Source organism: Tachypleus tridentatus, unplaced genomic scaffold (assembly GCF_004210375.1).
Source record: "Tachypleus tridentatus isolate NWPU-2018 unplaced genomic scaffold, ASM421037v1 Hic_cluster_2, whole genome shotgun sequence".
NCBI classification, from domain to species: Eukaryota; Metazoa; Arthropoda; class Merostomata; order Xiphosura; family Limulidae; genus Tachypleus; species Tachypleus tridentatus.
The window spans coordinates 53,688,408-53,713,022 of NW_027467782.1; the positions used below are offsets into that span (position 1 = coordinate 53,688,408).

Below are 24,615 nucleotides of genomic sequence, written 5' to 3' on the forward strand. Positions count from 1 at the left end.
TGTGATTATGACCGAAAGCACCGTTAACAGCGAGAACAGTCAGTTGATGAAACAGTGCATCCGAAGTTTTATAAGTAGTGACGTAATAAAAGTGTATTCAATTAGTTTAGTCAGCACGATACTGATTTTTAGTTTAACAAATTTCTTGCTACATTAAGAAATTAACAATAATCGCATTGTTACAGTAATCAAAAGGCTTAATTAACTACACTAGGTGTATGATAGCTCAATATTTATTCTGTGAATCAGTGACAAAGATAATTAAATCATTCATTTTAGTATTGAATCTGATCAACATTTAATTACCAGGTTTCTGTTATCAGCAGCTGCTCAGGAAACCCTCACGCGATTTTACAATCAAACACTGTTTTTCAACTTCCACTCAGTTAAGGCTTAGCGGAGTTTCAACACGTGTTTTAATCTTTTATTATACTTTTTAGACTTTCACACAAACTAAGCCTAATCATGAAGATGTTTTTACTGCAGTTCTTGAGGTCATTGTGTGCGTGTTTCTTTACTTTTAATTATCAAGTCAGAACTCTCATGAAAACTCATCACCCCTTTCTGTAATCCAGCGGTCTGATTTTATCTTTTTAGTTGAATTGCCTTGTGGTAATTGACAAGAAAACGTTATTCACTTGAAAAGTTTTGAACCATAATAAAACTTTTAAAACTGCGAGTTGTTATCTAAGGTTCACTAAATAATATCATAGCTAACTATATAAAACATTTAGCAGACTTATATGATACGTGGGAACATGAGGTTGTTATGATAACTTGGAACATGCTAGGATTGTTTGAAAGCATTATGTTACTGTGATAACCTGGAGCATGTAATGATTACCTCTGAGCAGAATGTTGCTATGGTAACTAGGAACATGTTGTGCATATCTATGAACATGAGATTGTTATGATATTAAGCAATATGTTATAATTGGCTGTGGACATGATACTACTATAACAACTGATAAACACGTTGCAGTGAAGACGATGTTGCTGTAACATTTCATAACATTTCATGTTTATTTTATAACTGATTGATGAAATAATGAAACTTCTGCTTGTAAAACCAGACCTATTTAGCCGAAAAGTCGGTAAATGAAAGATATTAACGTTTACAGACATCAGCTAACAAGCACGTGGCCAACAAACACCAGATGAAAGCTAACACCAACCAAGTGTCTATAACTGCCTACAGATTTTCTTCATAACAGATGGCGTGCTTGTAATCAGGTGTTTCCTTCAACAGAAAACAATTTATCACAACTTGTAAGACAAGTTTCGTTTCTTGTTTCAATGAAAAACTAATATTTGTGTTTTCGTGTATTCGCCGTTTACGTTAACCTTACAGAAAGAACCTTGTAAGGTTTGTAATTTCCTTCAACCTAGAGTCCTCAGTATTATTAATAAAAAATCACCTCCCTCACTTTCTTGTTTTGTTTTTGTCTACTGATTCAAAGTATAAATGATATTTATTGAGAGATATCGGTGTTCTCATGTTTTTTTGCAATTTGTAAAACTTTGTTCAAAACCACTTCGGCTCAACTTCTACCAGTGGAATTTGTGCAAGTCACGTGACTCTCTAAAACCACGCCTCTTCGTGCACCGACAGTCAGTTCTTACTGGTTGATAATTAGTAAAACGGGTGTATATATAAGAACTCTTATCAAACATTTTGTAGTTTTCATAACGGACTAACTACTTGAAGCTTTAAATCCACCGACACGAATTTCGCTAACTGCTCCCCACAACTAGCTGATGTGAAATTTACATGTTCCTCTCCACAGACGAAACCTTGGTTTCAGCAGGCTTCTCAGAATGACAAGTGACATTGATGTATGAGATAATACATTTTTACTGGAACGCTTCTATTTACCTAGGACATGCTTGTGGCGTGTGCTGTAGATATTACTTTAGTGTTGGCCGACTAACGAAATCTAGAGCAAACCCAGAGCTACGCAAGGCAGTTAGTTGTCAGTTTATGTTTAATTGAAGATCTACCAATATAAAGACTAATCTCAAACCCAGAGCTACGCAAGGCAGTTAGTTGTCAGTTTATGTTTAATTGAAGTTCTACCAATATAAAGACTAATCTCAAACCCAGAGCTACGCAAGGCTGTTAGTTGTCAGTTTATGTTTAAGAGCAAATTCACAGCGGACTATTTTTCGTTGTTTTCATCGGTGTTAACAGAACACAATCGGTAAATCAAATCCATACGCTAGGAAACGTTAATGTCTAGAAATATCCATACTCACAAAATAAATATTACGTATACACAGATGCTTACAGAAACAATAAAAATATAAACAAGACAACAGCAAATCAAAGCGCATTTATTTGTTTCATGCAACTGTAAAGCCAGTGTTTCGTTAGAAGGTCACACCAACTGTTAAAACAGTCGGGAGTTGTGGAATCAGCTAAACGGTACGAAGGAAAGCAACTCCGTGACCAGTTGACCAATTACAATAGAGCTTAAACTGATGTCTCGCATCTACTGAAGACTGAACCCGGATCTATAGAAATGAGTGTAACTCGGAAAAAACAAAGTTCTCAATTTATATTAAACACTTAATATAATATTCGAAAATTTTTACCGTTAGGGATTTTTAACTGTTAAAAATAGGTGCTTATTAAGAAGTCCATCATTAGATTGAACCTTTGCTTGGAAAGGTAACTGACGTCATCAGAAAGGTAGACTTTAGGTTAAATTTTAGTTTCAAATATTGATTTCCGTTACCGAGGTTAAATTTTTGATTTCATGGAAACAACGTTATATGTTAGACCAACTTTATATGTTAGACCAACTTTATACGTTAGACCAACTTAATATGTTTGACCAATTTTATATGTTAGACCAACTTGTATGTTAGACCAACTTTATATGTTGGACCAACTTTGTATGTTAGACCAATTTTATATGTTAGACCAATTTTATATGTTAGACCAACGTTATATGTCAGACCAACGTTATATGTTAAACCAACTTTATATGTTAGACCAACGTTATATGTAAGACCAACTTGTATGTTAGACCAACTTTGTATGTTAGACCAGCTTTGTATGTTAGACCAGCTTTGTATGTTAGACCAACTTTATACGTTAGACCAATTTTATATGTTAGACCAACTTTATTTGTTAGACCAATTTTCTTTTACTTTGATAATTAAAACAATCTAGTTTTAACGTCCATTTTAATTACGTTACTAGAAAGATTTGTTTCATTTGAAAAGATGGCTCGAAAATAACTTATAGTTTTTGTAATTTAACTTTTGTTTCTACAACTCGTGACTATAAAAATATAGCGTTTCATTTGTCTGTTTTCTGTACTAATTCATGGCACGTGCCAAACACCGTGCCTCTTTGATTCTTACCAGATGATTACAACCAACATAACTTATACGTCCAATCAACCATGACGAAAACAAACAACTCCAACTGTAAATAAGAGACGCTGTCAGCTGCAGTTATCAACTGGAGAACTTGTTAACATATAAATTAAGGAAGTATTGTACATACACAATAATAAACACAATACTTAACACTCTGTAACACATAAATCTCATCATTTTTACACACTTTTACATATTTTACTACTAGGCAATTGCGTAACTGAGGGGAAGACACATAACCAATATAATTACAACATATACAGAACCACAACTGGTACTCCTAGTAACACGTCAAAGATTATGTTCCAGACAAAACCTGTAACGGTTTTAGTATTAATAATACAGTAACTTATGGGAGTATTAATAATACAGTAACTTATCTTGTGGTGGTATTAATAATACAGTAACTTATCTTGTGGTGTTATTAATAATACAGTAACTTATCTTGTGGTGGTATTAATAATACAGTAACTTATGGGAGTACTAATAATACAGTAACTTATGGGAGTATTAATAATACAGTAACTTATCTTATGGGAGTACTAATAATACAGTAACTTATCTTGTGGTGGTATTAATAATACAGTAACTTATCTTATGGTGTTATTAATAATACAGTAACTTATCTTGTGGTGGTATTAATAATACAGTAACTTATCTTGTGGGAGTATTAATAATACAGTAACTTATCTTGTGGGAGTATGAATAATACAGTAACTTATGGGAGTACTAATAATACAGTAACTTATCTTGTGGTGGTATTAATAATACAGTAACTTATCTTATGGTGTTATTAATAATACAGTAACTTATCTTGTGGTGGTATTAATAATACAGTAACTTATCTTGTGGGAGTATTAATAATACAGTAACTTATCTTGTGGGAGTATGAATAATACAGTAACTTATGGGAGTATTAATAATACAGTAACTTATCTTGTGGTGGTATTAATAATACAGTAACTTATCTTGTGGTGTTATTAATAATACAGTAACTTATCTTGTGGTGGTATTAATAATACAGTAACTTATCTTGTGGGAGTATTAATAATACAGTAACTTATCTTGTGGGAGTATGAATAATACAGTAACTTATGGGAGTATTAATAATACAGTAACTTATTGGAGTATTAATAATACAGTAACTTATCTTGTGGTAGTAATAATAATACAGTAACTTATCTTATGGGAATATTAATAATACAGTAACTTATCTTGTGGGAGTATGAATAATACAGTAACTTATTGTAGTATGAATAATACAGTAACTTATCTTATGGGAGTATGAATAATACAGTAACTTATTGTAGTATTAATAATACAGTAACTTATCTTATGGGAGTATTAATAATACAGTAACTTATCTTGTGGGAGTATGAATAATACAGTAACTTATCTTGTGGGAGTATGAATAATACAGTAACTTATCTTATGGGAGTATGAATAATACAGTAACTTATTGTAGTATTAATAATACAGTAACTTATCTTATGGGAGTATTAATAATACAGTAACTTATCTTGTGGGAGTATGAATAATACAGTAACTTATCTTGTGGGAGTATGAATAATACAGTAACTTATCTTATGGGAGTATGAATAATACAGTAACTTATCTTATGGGAGTATGAATAATACAGTAACTTATCTTATGGGAGTATTAATAATACAGTAACTTATCTTATGGGAGTATTAATAATACAGTAACTTATCTTGTGGGAGAATGAATAATACAGTAACTTATCTTGTGGGAGTATGAATAATACAGTAACTTATCTTGTGGGAGTATGAATAATACAGTTACTTATCTTGTGGGAGTATGAATAATACAGTAACTTATCTTGTGGGAGTATTAATAATACAGTAACTTATCTTATGGGAGTATTAATAATACAGTAACTTATTGTAGTATTAATAATACAGTAACTTATCTTGTGGGAGTATTAATAATACAGTAACTTATTGTCGTATGAATAATACAGTAACTTATTTTATGGGAGTATTAATAATACAGTAACTTATCTTGTGGGAGTATGAATAATACAGTAACTTATCTTGTAGGAGTATTAATAATACAGTAACTTATCTTGTGGGAGTATGAATAATACAGTAATTTATCTTGTGGGAATATGAATAATACAGTAATTTATCTTGTGGGAATATGAATAATACAGTAACTTATCTTGTGGGAGTATTAATAATACAGTAACCTATTGTCGTATGAATAATACAGTAACTTATCTTGTGGGAGTATGAATAATACAGTAACTTATCTTGTAGGAGTATTAATAATACAGTAACTTATCTTGTGGGAGTATGAATAATACAGTAACTTATTGTAGTATTAATAATACAGTAACTTATCTTATGGGAGTATTAATAATACAGTAACTTATCTTGTGGGAGTATGAATAATACAGTAACTTATCTTGTAGGAGTATTAATAATACAGTAAGATATCTTGTGGGAGTATTAATTATACAGTAACTTATCTTATGGGAGTATGAATAATACAGTAACTTATTGTAGTATGAATAATACAGTAACTTATCTTGTGGTAGTAATAATAATACTGTAACTTATTGTAGTATGAATAATACAGTAACTTATCTTATGGTAGTATTAATAATACAGTAACTTATTTCATCAGACAAATAATTAAATACACAAGTGTAAAACTAAATACCCTGAGTAATAGGTGTAAACGTAATAGCCTCAGATGTACAAAGCAGGGAACTCTCACTTGACAACCTTAGTTGTTGAATGTGTGGTCCGTGATATTAAATATATCTACAAAAAATAAAGACAAACGAACAATATCACAAGTTATGCGAGACGTTAAATTAAGTTTATGTTTATGATAATGACTAAATAAAGAGAGTTGAATGTATAAAGTAAGTCAGAGAAATATCTGGCCGAGAAGTTCTCTCACAGAGTGACCTGTTATCAAGTTCTCTCACAGAGTGATCTGTTATCAAGTTCTCTCACAGAGTGACCTGTTATCAAATTCTCTCACAGAGTGACCTGTTATCAAGTTCTCTCACAGAGTGACCTGTTATATGAAAGACGGTTATCAACCCATGTATCGTACAGACGTAACACACCACAATTGTTCAGAGTTCCGTTAAGCCGTAGTCAGATGTTGAGTCCATCTGTGCTGTCTGAGGAACAAGTCCTAGTTGTTGTTGTATGTGGTTCGAAACAGGTGTCAGGTTGGACTGGATATGGTGGGCCAGAGGTTCCACGTGTTGGTTTCTTTTCTTCACACTCTTAGTGTTAGGAAGTTTATTGTCTTTTTTCCACTTCATTCGACGGTTCTGGAACCAGATTTTTATCTGTCTTTCTGACAAACACAGCGAGTGAGCGATCTCTATCCGTCTCCGCCTCGTGAGGTAACGGTTGAAGTGGAACTCTTTCTCCAATTCCAAGATCTGGTGTCTCGTGTAAGCTGTCCGTTGTCTTTTAGTCTCTAAGCCGGGAGAGAAATTACCATTGGCTGTTCCTGAAAGAAAAGATGACAGTAAACTTAGTGTCAGGACTCGAACAAAACACACGGCGACCAAGGGTTGTGAAACCTTCAACTGATTTGTGTCCATTGTACTAAGAACCCGAAATTCAGCTAGTTGGAAAGTTAGCTGTGGACACAAGGTCCCATGGGAACAGAACGTCGGCGTCTCCTTTATCTTTAGAGCACCAGAGACACAAAGGGATGTGTCCTCTGTAATGAAACTTGATACAAAACCTCATTGGCTACTTGGAAGGATACGGTTTTAAAGTTACAGATAAGGGGAGGTGACTTCCTCTACTAAGTTGATGGTAAACAAGTAATTTATTAAACTGCGCGATCGGTTATCATTGCACATGACTTCTCGAATTAAAAGTAAAATTCCTGTTGGTAAAGTTCCTACCTGTGCCGAGATGGACTTTTTTCATCCAGGGGTAAATAACTGGCTGTTCCTTTGTCGAAACGTTACAGTCGGGCCTTTCTTCGGTAAACCCTTGCTGGTGGTTCGGTGACGAGTTACGGACTGCTCGTGGCGGAGACGCTGTAGATATACGAGGATACTGCGGCGGCCCTTGCAAGGCACGGTTCGGGTTGTGGGTATCTGGATTAACCGTCGAACTGCCGTTTGTTGGCCTGTGAATCGGATTAACCGTGTTTTGTGCTAGAGAACAGCAGTGAAGAGAGTTCCGATGGTTTGTGTAACCACCACTGTTGTCGAGGCCATAATTTATAGACTGGCCGTTAAAACAATACTGATGGCCGTAGAAGTTCTCTCCGTGGCTTGGGATGTAGCTTGTTTGTAAATATTCTTCACTTGGTGGAAATTTCGGCTCCCCACACGGAGGAGAGTCCATCAAAAACGAAGTCATAATCATTAATTTTCGGGGGATTCGACGGAAATAATTTATATTCGGAGTTGTCGTTTAACTGTGCCGTGACTCCTCCTTCCTCCATAAATTAACATATCACATGACCTTCATCAACCAATGACGTCGCTCGACGTTGACACGTCAAGGAGCTAGTTGACAGAGACAGATTAACGTAACATGGCGAGTGGTAACAACGTGCGAGAATGTACTGGTTTAGTTTTAACGGAGTTAGAACCGAGTAATGACTATTAAAACATGTTCCTCAATTAATGACAAACAGTTACGTCGATTGTAGAGATTATTGTTTGGAACCGTAATGCGAGCCACGTGTCTGGGAGATACAACAAACAGAGGAGATAGAAATAGTCTGGTCGTTAAGACATATGCCAATTATTCCTTTTAATCTACGTTGAATGGTCGCTTAATTAATCCACTGGGCATCGTTGACCGAAAATCTCGTGCATTCAGATCGTCTTGGATTTGTTCTAGTGGAAATCTTGTGTTTCACTGTAAGTATTTAGGAAGAACAAATGTTAAATGTGAAGTCAGTACATCAAGATATCTCGTCAAACAGCGTGCTCTGCGAGTTGTATGCGATTTGATGGGAGAGCACGAGCTGTACTTATAAGTCGATCCGACCAATCAGATCACTGTGAGCTTTTATTTGCGCGGGAGAGGTCGATTTTCTGAGGAAAGTTTTTAGGAAAACGACAAATTTCTATTAAACTCAGTTGAACATACACCATTCACGTGTATGTATATTAGTAAACTTCCAATCCGTAGTCTTCTTACAGTTACTAAGGTCACACAACCAGTAACAAAAGCTGTTTTGTTGACCATCGATTAAATTTATAACACAGATTACGTAACGATGACGAATAACAACGTCATCAGCACTGCTTGTGTAAAACAGTTCTGTTTTCGTAATCTGATTACCATATTATCATTACTTTACTAAACAGGCGACATAAAGGAAGGAATTCATTGTTGTAGATGGTAAATGAGTGACAAAATATACACTCGAAACAAGCACTGATAGTATGACAATTTCTCATTCTGTCCTGCAGGTTTTTGTAATTTATTTGCAAGATTCGATCTTAAAAGCAAGTTTTTTCGTACTTATAGCATAACCTAAACTGTTTTATGTAATTTATTTATCCATTACTTATGTCATTTTCATTATCACTTTTGAATCAGTTTTACCACGTTTATTATATTTCATGATACAGTTTGTTTTGCATCGTGAGTTTAATATATATATTTAACGTTTGTAAACCTTATATATATGTATTTAAACCCAGTTTGTAGCGTTGTAAGTCCGCAGACACACTGCTGAGCCACTAGGGGCTATCCCCAGCTAAAGAAACAACGCATTCTAATCTTATATATAAGAATATAGAAAACATATATTTAATTAAGTATGCTCATTATTAGACTGAGTTTTATTTTCGTTCTAAATAGGTAGTCTGCATTAATCGATAGATAATGTTTATAAAATAAAGAATGGTTTGAAATGAACCAGTTTTACACTCGATCCACTAGAACATTAGTAACCTATAAGACCAGAAGCTTACTATGTTCTGTGTGGTTTGGTCTGGACGTTCTTTACGTCACGAAACTTTCAATTAGTTAATGAATAATTTTGGAATTATTAGGCGTAAAGGACAGCAAAAATATACTTCACAGATGAACTTTATTAGGTTATTATAGACATGTGTCAATGTATGGTTGTCATTAAAACCCACAAGTATCAAACTAGGATAATCTACAAGTCATATCTTAGATTAATGTAATATCAGAGTATCAAACTAGGATAATCTACAAGTCATATCTTAGATTAATGTAATATCAGAGTATCAAACTAGGATAATCTACAAGTCATATCTTAGATTAATGTAATATCAGAGTATCAAACTAGGATAATCTACAAGTCATATCTTAGATTAATGTAATATCAGAGTATCAAACTAGGACAATCCACAAGTTATAATTATCCTGGTATAACACAATGTCAGGATAGGTAGGATAATCCATAAGTTATAATTATCCTGGTATAACATAATGTCAGGATAGGTAGGATAATCCACAAGTTATAATTATCCTGGTATAACATAATGTCAGGATAGGTAGGATAATCCACAAGTTATAATTATCCTGGTATAACATAATGTCAGGATAGGTAGGATAATCCACAAGTTATAATTATCCTGGTATAACACAATGTCAGGATAGGTAGGATAATCCACAAGTTATAATTATCCTGGTATAACATAATGTCAGGATAGGTAGGATAATCCACAAGTTATAATTATCCTGGTATAACATAATGTCAGGATAGGTAGGATAGTCCACAAGTATAGTTATCCTGGTACAATGTAACGGTGAGGTACACGCTTTATTTCTGCCACATTTTAACAAGTAAATATGACAAAATATCACTCGTCCAAACAATAAAGTTCTCTCCAATTTCATTGACGATGTAACATGGATTAGCCGATTATTGTAACCGCTGAGGGATTTTGAGAAAAGCTGTTAATGAAAGTCCAACACGTGCATAATTCTTAGTTACGTTTTTCGTATTGTACTTACTGGTTATTAAATCGTTAATAGCTTAGATAATGTTTAGAATAATGTTATTTACGATAAGTTTCATTTTGTCTTGATTAGTGAGCACGTGAAAAGACGTGTAATTTAACTTTGAGGAGAGAAATGTTCCTTTATAGACAGTATCTTAACACGAATGTAGGTGTTAAAAGGTGTTGATACAGGGAAGAAATTTTATCATTAAACTTTATAGACAATTATTGTAGTTAAAGCTACAATGAGAAAAGTATTTAACACCTACATTCATGTTAAGATATTGACCTGATATCTTAACATGAATGTAGGTGTTAAATACTTTTCTCATTGTAGCTTTAACAAATTTTTAACCAAATTTTTGTTTCTTGGATATTAATAAAGAAAACGTTTCTATATTTATTTAACCTTTCCATATTGTAAGTCAACTTCGCGAAACGGTGAACATAATAGAAATAAAAGGGATATTTTGAAGAAACAAAGTTAGCAGATTGAGGGAGAAACGTGTCATACCAGGTGTCACCGATAGGTGGTGCGATCGATCGTGCATTACTTTGGAATAGGGGGTTTGACACAGCAGAATTTATTTCAGGATAACTCTCACAGGTCAAATAACTCTTTCTTCTTACAAGACAGCTGTAAACAAGTCTCTAGTGCATGGAGGAGACACTACTTACGTGCGCCGCCAAAAGATGGAAACATGTCAAGTCAAAAACCAGATAATTAACCGAACCACCAATAAACGTGTAGGATTAGCGGTCTGTCTGAGTTCTGAAATCACTAGTTTATAGATATTTTATCAGAAAATTAGTTGTACTAAAGCACTGATGACGTAAACTATAATATATATTTATAATATATATAATAATATATATTCCATAAAGAGTAACAACTAACAAACAAACTGCACATTACAAAATAAATTCTATGACAAGGCTAAAAATGTTCAGTTGTTATTTTTATTGTAACATAGGTAGATCGGGGTTTTTGTTGTGTATATTACTGAGAAGGCTAAAAATGTTCAGTTGTTATTTTTATTGTAACATAGGTAGATCGGGATTTTTGTTGTTTATATTACCAAGAAGGCTAAAAATGTTCAGTTGTTATCTTTATTGTAACATAGGTACATCGGGGTTTTTGTTGTTTATATTACTGAGAAGGCTAAAAATGTTCAGTTGTTATTTTTATTGTAACATAGGTAGATCGGGGTTTTTGTTGTTTATATTACTGAGAAGGCTAAAAATGTTCAGTTGTTAGTTTTATTGTAACTTAGGTACATCGGGGTTTTTGTTGCTTATATTACCGAGAAGACTAAAAATGTTCAGTTGTTATCTTTATTGTAACATATGTAGATCGGGGTTTTTGTTGTTTATTTTACTAACAAAGCGAGAAATGTGCATTTGTTAGTTTTATTGTAGGCAGCTCATTATTTTATTGTCAATTTTAAAGTTTTATTTTAAATACAGAATTAAAACAAACTCCGCATTTTTATTTCTTTCCTAACTTGTTACAGTAAGTTTTTACAGCTTTTGTTTAGAACATCACAACCTTATTGTCACCACTTCTTCAAGGTTTGTTAGTTAACACTCTAGCTTGCTACATCACAGGCTTATTGTCACCACATCTTCAAGGTTTGTTAGTTAACACTCTAGCTTGCTACATCACAGCCTTATTGTCACCACATCTTCAAGGTTCGTTAGTTAACACTCTAGCTTGCTACATCAGAATCTTACTGTCACCACTTCTTCAAGGTTTGTTAGTTAACACTCTAGCTTGCTACATCACAACCTTATTGTCACCACATCTTCAAGGTTTGTTAGTTAACACTCTAGCTTGCTACATCACAGCCTTATTGTCACCACATCTTCAAGGTTCGTTAGTTAACACTCTAGCTTGCTACATCAGAATCTTACTGTCACCACTTCTTCAAGGTTTGTTAGTTAACACTCTAGCTTGCTACATCACAACCTTATTGTCACCACATCTTCAAGGTTTGTTAGTTAACACTCTAGCTTGCTACATCAGAATCTTACTGTCACCACTTCTTCAAGGTTTGTTAGTTAACACTCTAGCTTGCTACATCACAACCCTATTGTCACCACTTCTTTAAGAACAACACTATTTAAAAATATGAAATAACATTGATCGTCTAATTCAAAGAAGAGGTCTAATTGTTCTATGTTTATAACTGTTATCCGAACTATGATGTTTAGGTCTAATTGTTTTGTGTTTATAGCCGTTACGTGAACTCTGAGGTCCAGGCCTAACTGTTCTGTGTTTGTAACCGTTACGTGAACTCTGAGGTCCAGGCCTAACTGTTCTGTGTTTGTAACCGTTACATGAACTTTGAGGGTCAGGTCTGACTGTTCTATGTTTATAACCTTTATCTGAACTCTGAGTTCCAGCCTCGAGTCAGCGAAAGAGTTAAGACAACGACAAAACTGTTGGTGTTAATCCATCAAAAAATAACTTATATTCAGACTACTACTGCCCCACCTGTTGGCGAGGGAAGATAAACAAATTTGCTATCGGCATAAAGTACATTAATTGTACTTCATGGTGACTTTATAGTCTTCAAGTGTTTACTGTAAACAGTAAAATTCTTTGTTTAAAGATCCCGTAGAAGTTTGGATGAACAAGTCATCATTTTCTTTTGACACTCCAGCGACACCTTGTGCATTTTAGGATAATTAAACTCAGTTTCCATTAGAAGGAATAAGGTTAATGTAATTCCACAATAAAACAACGAAGTTAATATTACTGTATTAATATGAGAATAAAACAAACCCAAGACACAAACAGGGGTATCGACAAGTCATCTCAGTTCTTAGTAAACAGCCTATATTAATTGTGCTGTTTTTTACCAGTAAAATAGAAGCTACGTAGAGGTCACGAAAGTGTTAACACACAAGCCATGCAGAGTTTACTAAAGTGTTAATACACGAGCCATGTGAAGTTATTAAGGTGTTAATACACAATCCATGAAGAGTTTACTAAAGTGTTAATACACAAGCCATGTAGAGTTTACTAAAGTGTTAATACACAATCCATGCAGAGTTTACTCAAGTGTTAATACGCAAGCCATGTAGAGTTTACTAAAGTGTTAGTACACAAGCCATATATAGTTTACTAAAGTATTAACACACAAGTCATATAGAGTTTACTAAAGTGTTACTACACCAGCCATGCAGGGTTTACTAAGTTGTTACTACACAAGCCATGCAGAGTTTACTAAGTTGTTACTACACAAGCCATACACAATTTACTAAGTTGTTACTACACAAGCCATATAGAGTTTACTAAAGTGTTACTACACAAGCCATGCACAATTTACTAAGTTGTTACTACACAAGCCATGCAGAGTTTACTAAGTTGTTACTACACAAGCCATACACAATTTACTAAGTTGTTACTACACAAGCCATGTAGAGTTTACTAAGGTGTTACTACACAAGACATCTATAATTAGATTCCAGTATGAAACAGGTGATTGGTCTGATGGTAAGGTTGTTGAGCCAATCAGCAACCTTCATATCATCAGACCAGATCTAGAAAATCAAAAATTATAAGTCTTTCAAAGATTAACTTGAATTATCCGACATCTTTCACATTTTTCTGTACACTCAATAAAATAGAAAACAATTTAACTCACTGATATGTAAAGTATACACCTCTTGGCTCCCCTGGAACCAGACGCGTTTTAAAACGTATTGAAGTTGAAAAGTATTTTTATATTTAACTTACCATAACCGGAAACGTAGGTTTCTTTAGAACCTTAAAGTCATAATAAAACCAAAGTTTAAAATCAATTTTCATATCAATTGAGCAAAAGAAAGAAAACACCAGGGACGCTTTACCATCATGTGAGCTTTTTGTTTGATTTCAGTTTCAGTTTGAGAGAATTAATTAGAGATAAGAAACCCTTTCCTCAGAGGGGGGCTTAGAGAAACAATTATGTATTCTGGTGGGGTAACACAAGCTGACAGCTGACGCCGGTTATGGATTTTTTTTAGTTTTTCCATTAATGGAGAGACCGGCTTTTTTCTTTCGAAATTGCATGATAGTGTCGACTGTCTTGACCTAGTGTCATGCATCATTTTGACCTCTTAACTACTGAACGACAACTCTGAAGTTTCACAAACGATGTGTGATGTTTCGTATGCACCACAGAAACCTCTCTAAAACCGAATTTGTGGTTGTAACCCTGACAAATTCGGATCTACAGGGTAAGTGTGGAACAACAAAAGGTTAGCTTGCTTTCCAGAGTCAATAACACGAAAGTTTGAGGTAAACACTCTTGAAATACAGTGTTTAAAGTTATAAAAATACCCAGAGAGTTTTATTCTAATCTGAAATAATAATTACGGGTAAAATAAATACCTTCATGTCCTCCACTAATGTTGGAGAGTAATGCATATCATAACGGACTTCACTTGGTCGCGGTGATGCAGTATGTTTCAGTCGCTCGATACACGCAGGTATCCGGTTCCTGTAGTGTTACGACTGACGCATAACGTCAGTACAGGAGCTCGGGCGAGAGCGAACTTCACTTTTAAAGTGGCTATTCTTTCTCACATAAACTTAACTCATATTAATTTCCTTTCACGTACGGAAGAACACACCAAAAACGCATGAGTTCGGGTCTATAGCCTCGTTATCTCATGTTAATACTGATAACGGCAGTGCCACCATTTTGAATTCTCAACCGGCGCTGTCATTGTGGATCTGCGTGTACACTCATTTGACAAGGACAAAGACGGCCCAATTGACCCGAGGGGACAGAGTCACACCCAATACATGTGTGCTGTTCCCACAGTCAGTATTTGACTAAAAATATTGCAAGACGTAAGCTTTTTATTCAGAGTACACTAGGACTAACCATTCGATTTTTACATTTCGTTTCATATCTGTATATATTACTCACTACCTGATACGTGTAAGTCACAACATGGAATACATACAGTTAGTACTAACTACAATATATTGTTACTTCAGCACAGATTTTAAACGCGTGAAATTTTCTAAAGTTCGAGATTCATTTCAACTTGTTACTTCTGCAAGTAGAACGAGTGAAATTACAACACCTTTCTCAACGAAACTAACTTTATACAACAAAAGATAGGGTGCACATAATATTTTCTAAAGATGTTTTTAAAGGGACATAAGACCCCAATCTTGTAATAAAAGTTAATTTTACATGAATGATAAAAACGAAGCGTAAGATATTTCTATGTGAGTTTGTTGGTCTACAATAAAAATAGAACCAATGAATCATTCGAGTGATGCACACTGGTACAGAATCTTATCGTGGGATTCGATTACAGAATATTCATGATGGAACCTTGGGAAGATGTTTCACGATAACAGAATATTCATGATGGAACCTTGGGAAGATGTTTCGCGATTACAGAATATTCATGATGGAACCTTGGCAAGATGTTTCACGATTACAGAATATTCATGATGGAACCTTGGGAAGATGTTTCACGATTACAGAATATTCATGATGGAACCTTGGGAAGATGTTTCACGATTACAGAATATTCATGATGGAACCTTGGGAAGATGTTTCACGATTACAGAATATTCATGATGGAACCTTGGGAAGATGTTTCACGATTACAGAATATTCATGATGGAACCTTGGGAAGATATTTCACGATTACAGAATATTCATGATGGAACCTTGGGAAGATGTTTCACGATTACAGAATATTCATGATGGAACCTTGGGAAGATGTTTCACGATTACAGAATATTCATGATGGAACCTTGGGAAGATGTTTCACGATAACAGAATATTCATGATGGAACCTTGGGAAGATGTTTCACGATAACAGAATATTCATGATGGAACCTTGGGAAGATGTTTCACGATAACAGAATATTCATGATGGAACCTTGGGAAGATGTTTCACGATTACAGAATATTCATGATGGAACCTTGGGAAGATGTTTCACGATAACAGAATATTCATGATGGAACCTTGGGAAGATGTTTCACGATTACAGAATATTCATGATGGAACCTTGGGAAGATGTTTCACGATTACAGAATATTCATGATGGAACCTTGGGAAGATGTTTCACGATTACAGAATATTCATGATGGAACCTTGGGAAGATGTTTCACGATAACAGAATATTCATGATGGAACCTTGGGAAGATGTTTCACGATTACAGAATATTCATGATGGAACCTTGGGAAGATGTTTCACGATAACAGAATATTCATGATGGAACCTTGGGAAGATGTTTCACGATTACAGAATATTCATGATGGAACCTTGGGAAGATGTTTCACGATTACAGAATATTCATGATGGAACCTTGGGAAGATGTTTCACGATAACAGAATATTCATGATGGAACCTTGGGAAGATGTTTCACGATTACAGAATATTCATGATGGAACCTTGGGAAGATGTTTCACGATAACAGAATATTCATGATGGAACCTTGGGAAGATGTTTCACGATTACAGAATATTCATGATGGAACCTTGGGAAGATGTTTCACGATTACAGAATATTCATGATGGAACCTTGGGAAGATGTTTCACGATAACAGAATATTCATGATGGAACCTTGGGAAGATGTTTCACGATTACAGAATATTCATGATGGAACCTTGGGAAGATGTTTCACGATAACAGAATATTCATGATGGAACCTTGGGAAGATGTTTCACGATTACAGAATATTCATGATGGAACCTTGGGAAGATGTTTCACGATTACAGAATATTCATGATGGAACCTTGGGAAGATGTTTCACGATTACAGAATATTCATGATGGAACCTTGGGAAGATGTTTCACTTATTTTCACACGGAAGATAATAAGCAAAACTTGCGTATAGTTTGTCATATCAAGGTTCTAGTCGTGAGTAAATGAAAATCAGGCACTGTAGCAGGCCTAGACCTAACACCAAATACTGCACTCTAGCAGGCCTAGACCTAACACCAAATACTGCACTCTAGCAGGCCTAGACCTAACACCAAATACTGCACTCTAGCAGGCCTAGACCTAACATCAAATACTGCACTCTAGCAGGCCTAGACCTAACATCAAATACTGCACTCTAGCAGGCCTAGACCTAACACCAAATACTGCACTCTAGCAGGCCTAGACCTAACACCAAATACTGCACTCTAGCAGGCCTAGACCTAACATCAAATACTGCACTCTAGCAGGCCTAGACCTAACACCAAATACTGCACTCTAGCAGGCCTAGACCTAACACCAAATACTGCACTCTAGCAGGCCTAGACCTAACATCAAATACTGCACTCTAGCAGGCCTAGACCTAACATCAAATACTGCACTCTAGCAGGCCTAGACCTAACACCAAATACTGCACTCTAGCAGGCCTAGACCTAACACCAAATACTGCACTCTAGCAGGCCTAGACCTAACATCAAATACTGCACTCTAGCAGGCCTAGACCTAACACCAAATACTGCACTCTAGCAGGCCTAGACCTAACACCAAATACTGCACTCTAGCAGGCCTAGACCTAACATCAAATACTGCACTCTAGCAGGCCTAGACCTAACATCAAATACTACACTGTAACAGGACTACACCTAGCACCAAATACTACACTGTAGCAGGACAAGACCTAACACCAAATATTACACTGTAGCAGGCCTAGACCTAACACCAAATACTACACTGTAGCAAGCCTAGACCTAACACCAAATACTACACTGTAGCAGGACAAGACCTAACACCAAATATTACACTGTAGCAGGCCTAGACCTAACACCAAATACTACACTGTAGCAGGACAAGACCTAACACCAAATATTACACAGTAGCAGGCCTAGACCTAACACCAAATATTACACTGTAGCAAACCTAGACCTAACACCAAATACCACACTATAGCAGGACAAGACCTAACACCAAATACTACACTGTAGCAGGACTAGACCTAACACCAAATATTACACTGCGGCAGGCCTAGACCTAACACCAAATACTACACTGTAGCAGGACTAGACCTAACACCAAATACTACACTGTGGCAAGCCTAGACCTAACACCAAATACTACACTGTAGCAGGACAAGACCTAACACCAAATATTACACTGTAGCAGGCCTAGATCTAACACCAAATACTACACTGTAGCAGAAATAGACTTAACACCAAATACTACACTGTAACAGGAATAGACTTAACACCAAATACTACACTGTAGCAGGCCTAGACCTAACACCAAATACTGCACTGTAGCAGATATATACCTAACACCAAATACTACACTGTAGCAGGACAAGACCTAACACAAAATATTACACTGTAGCAGCCCTAGACCTAACACCAACTACTACACTGTAGCAAGCCTAGACCTAACACCAAATACTACACTGTAGCAGGACTAGACCTAACACCAAATATTACACTGCAGCAGGCCTAGACCTAACACCAAATACTACACTGTAGCAGGACAAGACCTAACACCAAATACTACACTGTGGCAGGAGTAGACGTAACACCAAATACTACACTGTAGCAGGCCTAGACCTAACACCAAATACTACACTGTAGCAGAAATATACCTAACACCAAATACTGCACTGTAGCAGGACTAGACTTAACACCAAATACTACACTTTAGCAGGAATAGACCTAACACAAAATATTACGCTGTAGCAGGACTAGACTTAACACCAAATACTACACTGTAGCAGGAATAGACCTAACACAAAATACTACGCTGTAGCAGGACTAGACTTAACACCAAATACTACACTGTAGGAGGAATAGACCTAACACAAAATACTACGCTGTAGCAGGACTAGACTTAACACCAAATACTACACTGTAGCAGGAATAGACCTAGCACAAAATACTACGCTGTAGCAGGACTAGACCTAACACAAAATACTACGCTGTAGCAGGACTAGACCTAACACAAAATACTACGCTGTAGCAGGACTAGACCTAACACAAAATACTGCACTGTAGCAGGACTAGACCTAACACAAAATACTGCACTGTAGCAGGAAAAGACCTAACACCAAATATTACACTGCAGCAGGCCTAGACCTAACACCAAATACTACACTGTAGCATACCCAGAATTAACACGAAATATCGATCGTTGTCAATACTTACCACATTCTTTCTCTTAGTTTTCTGCCTCAGTGGTTGTATCTGGATTATTGTTTAACAAATATGTATTTACATAGTACAGATTGTCAAAGTGTTAAAATTCAACAGACACATGTGGAGTCAACAGAGCAACATTTACACATATATATATAGACGAGAGAGCAACATTCATATGTATATATATATATAAAGTCAAAAAACAACATTCATACATATATAGTCAACAGGGCAACATTAATAAATCTTGAAGCCAAAAACAAAACTCTTTAACATCTAACAAAATACGCTGTGTATTTTTAAAAAGGATCCTAGAGTACAAGTTGCAACGTGTGATTATAAAATGTATCGTAAGTTTTGGAGGTGGCTGCGGATGTAGGACCCACAATGAATGAGGATACACCGTTTATCAGTCTTAACCTCCATTTCGCTAGTCTCAGACAAGGAGATTAAAAATTAGTAGAGCGAGATGTGGGTACTGAAGCTCACAACGTCCTATATCTATATCACCCTGTACTGTAGGAAGTGAAAATAACAATAAGAAACAGATGAAAAATAAGAAATGAAAATAAATACCAGCACCTGTGGGTGAGTAAGATAAAACTTACCTCTTCAAGATAGCGTTTCTACCCCTTCTCTCTTGAAGTTAGCATTCCTACCCCTTCTCTCTTGAAGTTAGCATTCCTACCCCTTCTCTCTTGAAGTTAGCATTCCTACCCCTTACCTCTTGAAGTTAGCATTTCTACCACTTACCTCTTGAAGTTAGCATTCCTACCACTTACCTTTTGAAGTTAGCATTCCTACCCCTTACCTTTAGAAGTTAGCATTTCTACCCCTTACCTCTTGAAGATATCGTTTCTACCCCTTACTTTTTGAAGTTAGCATTCCTACCCCTTACCTTTTGAAGTTAGCATTCCTACTCCTTACCTTTTGAAGTTAGCATTCCTACTCCTTACCTCTTGAAGATAGCGTTTCTACCCCTTACTTTTTGGAGTTAGCATTCCTACCCCTTACCTTTTGGAGTTAGCATTCCTACCCCTTACCTCTTGAAGATATCGTTTCTACCCCTTACTTTTTGAAGTTAGCATTCCTACCCCTTACCTTTTGAAGTTAGCATTCCTACTCCTTACCTCTTGAAGATAGCGTTTCTACCCCTTACCTTTTGAAGTTAGCATTCCTACTCCTTACCTCTTGAAGATATCATTCCTACCCCTTACCTTTTGAAGATAGCGTTCCTACTCCTTACCTCTTGATTAAAAGTTAATAATGTTTATGAAAAACACTTTCTTGTAGACATTATAAAATATCGATTAAAATTGATGTTTCAAGTTTTGAGTAAAACCTTCATATTTGATAATTAATTTTACACATAAAATATTCAATGATTTTAGAGATTTCTAAAATCATTCACCAATCTATACACAATAATATTTTTCATTATAAAAACTTAAGAACTACCGTTAGTTATAAATATGAAGTTCCAATTGGTCCTTTAATATATAATTATAAAAGTGTTTTAGCTAATTTAAATGTAGATGATGTTAATAATATACCTTGTGAATGTGAAAATAGTTTATTTGTTGATACTTTTACACAAACATATTATTATTGGTAATTTATATATTATAAAATATTACATGAAATAATCAGAAAAGGAACTAAATACAGAATAGCAAGAAAATGTAATAATAATAATAATATTCTAAAATATAATATGGATCAATATATTTTAAAACTTAATTATATTACACCTTATCGAATAAGATGGTTTTTAGAATTGAAATTATATACACTTATATAATAAAAAATTAATTGTACTGCATGAATGAAGAAAATACCACACAGATTTATCATTTAATCAGCTGAAAAGAGATTAAAGAACTACAAGATAAATACGTTATAGTTTCTGTTGATAAAGCTAACTGTAATATTGGTATACTTTGTAACAAATTCTACACATTAATTATGATAAAAGAAATTAATAACACACAAACTTTTAAACTTGTCAACCAATCCAAAGATACAGTAATTAATAATTTCGTTAAAGGTTATGATAAACTTTCCTCCAAACATAATTCTTATGTAGATTTGTTGTTTCTTTATGCTGTTCCAAAATTACATAAATCTCCAATTGAATTCAAATTTATTTCCAGTTCAATAAAAAACAAATCAAACAACCGGCTATAATATTAAATAAATTACTTAATATTTTATTTGATAAAATAATAAATGTAAGTATTTACAATAAAATACATACGTTTTGAGTAATGAAAAATAACCAACCTATTTTTAATGTCTAAGAAAGTGTGAGTAGGTAAATAACATTATATACCACAATATTATTAAAAAATTTAATCTTTGTTTTAAATTCATAAATAGAAGAATATTATTACCCTTTTATAGAACTGGGAAAAAGAAAATATAGTTCCAAAAACATAAGTTTCTGTATTGATAATAATTTTATATTTTTCAATTATTAGGTTTTTAAACAAGCGATAAGAGTTACAATGGGAGTTAACTATTGAACTTGTGTAGCAAATTTATATTTATACGACTATGAAAATATATTTATTAAAAACTATGCAAATCTAAATGTTTTTACTTTAACTTACAGATAAATTGATGATTTAATTAGCATAAATAATTCTGAAATATATAATGTTATTCATACCATTTATCCAACACAAACTGAAAATACTACAATCCTAATACAGATACACATTATTTAGATTTAGAAGTTAAAGTGATTGATAAAAAGGATATCAATATAAATATTCTTGATAAAAGAAAAGATTTTCATTTTCCAACTTATGGTTTACCTTCTTACATAGTAACGACCCACACCCATCTATTATAAACATTATAACTTCACAGTTATTCAGATATTGTAAAATGTGTAATAATTACAATATTTTAATAATAATGTTGATATAGTGATACGAAAATTAATAGATAATGGAGTTAATAAAGAAATATTAGATACAATTATAAATACAAAGAAAGTAAAATAAGAGAAGTAAATTTTACTAAAATTATTTTTAGTTAAAAATAAGAATTTGACACTTCTTTATACTTAAGCTGCATATAAAAACACGACAGTCACAGTAAACTATCACTTTACTGATGTCGTGCTAATTAGTGTCTCTACCATATTGTGGGCAGGAATGCTGACTTCAAGAGGTATGTTTTATCTTAATTTTATCAAATGGTAGTATTTTATTTTCATTTATTTATTTATATTTATTTTTCATCTTTTTATGCTTATCTTATTCTTATTTTAACTTGGGAGATCAGCCACCTTCCCACAACTGTCTCCAGGCAGTGAAGGGTGATATAGATGTGGGACGTTATGGGCTTCAGCACTCGTATCTCGTTCTACTAATTTCTAATTTCCTTATGTGAGACTAGCGAATTGGAGGTTAAGACTGATGGACGGTGTATCCCCATCTCAATGTAAGTCCTACATCATCGGTTACCTCCAAAACCTAGGATAAATTTCATAATTTCACGTTGTAGCTTGTACCCTAGGGCCTATTTAAAACAAATATGCAGCGTATTTTGTTTCATGTTAATGTGTTTTGTTTATGGCTTAAACATTTATGTTTATAATATAATTAATCAGAGGTTGTGATTTACCATTTTTAACACAGTCCTTTTCATGATGTTGTTCATGTAATTGGTTTCATTTTAACGTAATTATTTAATTCCATTAATAAATATATATATATAACCAACAGAACAACTTATATAAACATGTAAATGTGTGTGTGAAACCAAGTTTTGAAATCTTCGATGTTATATTAACACTTTTTAACACAATGTAAACATTAACTGTAGGGACATTTCCTAGTACCAAAGTAGAGTAACAGACTTGTAAACTGTTTGTGTGTGTGTTTCCTTATAGCAGAGCCACATTGGGCTATCTGCACTGTCTTCTGAGGGGAATCGAATCCCTGATTTTAGCGTTGTAAATCCGTATACCAGCAGGGGACTGTAATCTGTAATATTATGAGTAATGTCGCCACGAGTCCCACCCCTAAAGCTCGTGAAATGGAACTAGAACGTGCACCCTAGAGTAGTGTAGTAGCTGATTTAAAAGCCAGTCTCTGGTAAGAATAGCTTGTTCATTCCCTTCAAGACCCTTTCTTACAGAAAGAAACGAATCGTATTGTATACCAGGACGCCATCTTTCAGGAAACACAAAAAATGCTGTTTAAACTTCAGGGCTTTGTAATGGATGCCTCTTATAGGACCATTTTTTTGAAGTTTTCAGAGTCCGCTTTTAGCCCGCCTCCAGATGAGTGTGGGGGGTGCTATCAATAAGCGAAGAGGAACAGATGTTGGTAACTTGCAGGAAGGACAGCCCCTGTTGGCGAACAATGGCAAACTGTTTGCTAGGTAGATTATTAATAATGCACTATTCTGTCTTTGACTTTAAGGTGCGAAACGTCCAGACTTTTCGGCTTCCAATTAACGTTCGATTCTTCTTTCCCTCCAACAAAGGATTTCCTTATGAATGGTTACCGGAGTGTTTAGCATGTTTGGAAACCGAAATAATGAATTGAATTTTACATATCACTTGTTTGATTGGTGGAAAAAAATATTACGTGTTTCAAACAACCAATAATCATTATTCTTTTTTTTCACAAAACTTAGAACTTCGATTGTTGTGTGGTTTGTACACATGTTAAAAATTTGCTGTGTAAGAAAGCAGTGATATGTGTTTTTAACAATAACAACAATGTGGTTATAACTCTATGTGACCGTAATCATTTGTTTGTTTAACAATAACAACAATGTGGTTATAACTCTATATGACCGTAATCATTTGTTTGTTTAACAATAACAACAATGTGGTTATAACTCTATATGATCGTAATCATTTGTCTGTTTAACAATAACAACAATGTGGTTATAACTTTATATGACCGTAATCATTTGTCTGTTTAACAATAACAACAATGTGGTTATAACTCTGTGGTTATAACTCTATGTGACCGTAATCATTTGTTTGTTTAACAATAACAACAATGTGGTTATAACTCTATATGACCGTAATCATTTGTTTGTTTAACAATAACAACAATGTGGTTATAACTCTATATGACCGTAATCATTTGTCTGTTTAACAATAACAACAATGTGGTTATAAC

General features: G+C 34.4%; 1 protein-coding gene and 1 long non-coding RNA gene across 2 annotated transcripts in view; one reads left to right on the forward strand and one right to left on the reverse strand.

Annotated features, from left to right (window-relative positions):
* Nucleotides 1-2,317: 2,317 nt before the first annotated feature.
* On the reverse strand, nt 2,318-10,585 carry LOC143242185 (homeobox protein Hox-D4-like). The gene is made up of 2 exons (XM_076485539.1): nt 7,298-10,585; nt 2,318-6,891 (listed from the first exon to the last, which is right to left on the reverse strand). The coding sequence occupies exons 1-2, from the start codon at nt 7,767-7,769 to the stop codon at nt 6,503-6,505; spliced, it is 861 nt and encodes a 286-aa protein (XP_076341654.1). The 5' UTR covers nt 7,770-10,585; the 3' UTR covers nt 2,318-6,502.
* LOC143242187 (uncharacterized) overlaps nt 7,920-24,615 on the forward strand; it is a 38,604-nt gene continuing 21,908 nt past the window's right edge. Inside the window, exon 1 of the long non-coding RNA XR_013022542.1 lies at nt 7,920-8,272. This is a non-coding gene — a long non-coding RNA (uncharacterized LOC143242187). The remainder of the gene's footprint in view (nt 8,273-24,615) is intronic.

What these genes read in the sequence shown, in the direction of transcription:
- LOC143242185 (XM_076485539.1), bottom strand. Translation starts at nt 7,769, where the DNA reads ATGATTATGACTTCGTTTTTGATGGACTCTCCTCCGTGTGGGGAGCCG. An exon ending in AAAAGTCCATCTCGGCACAG is followed by an intron (nt 6,892 to 7,297) that starts GTAGGAACTTTA and finishes CTTTTCTTTCAG; the next exon opens with GAACAGCCAATGGTAATTTC.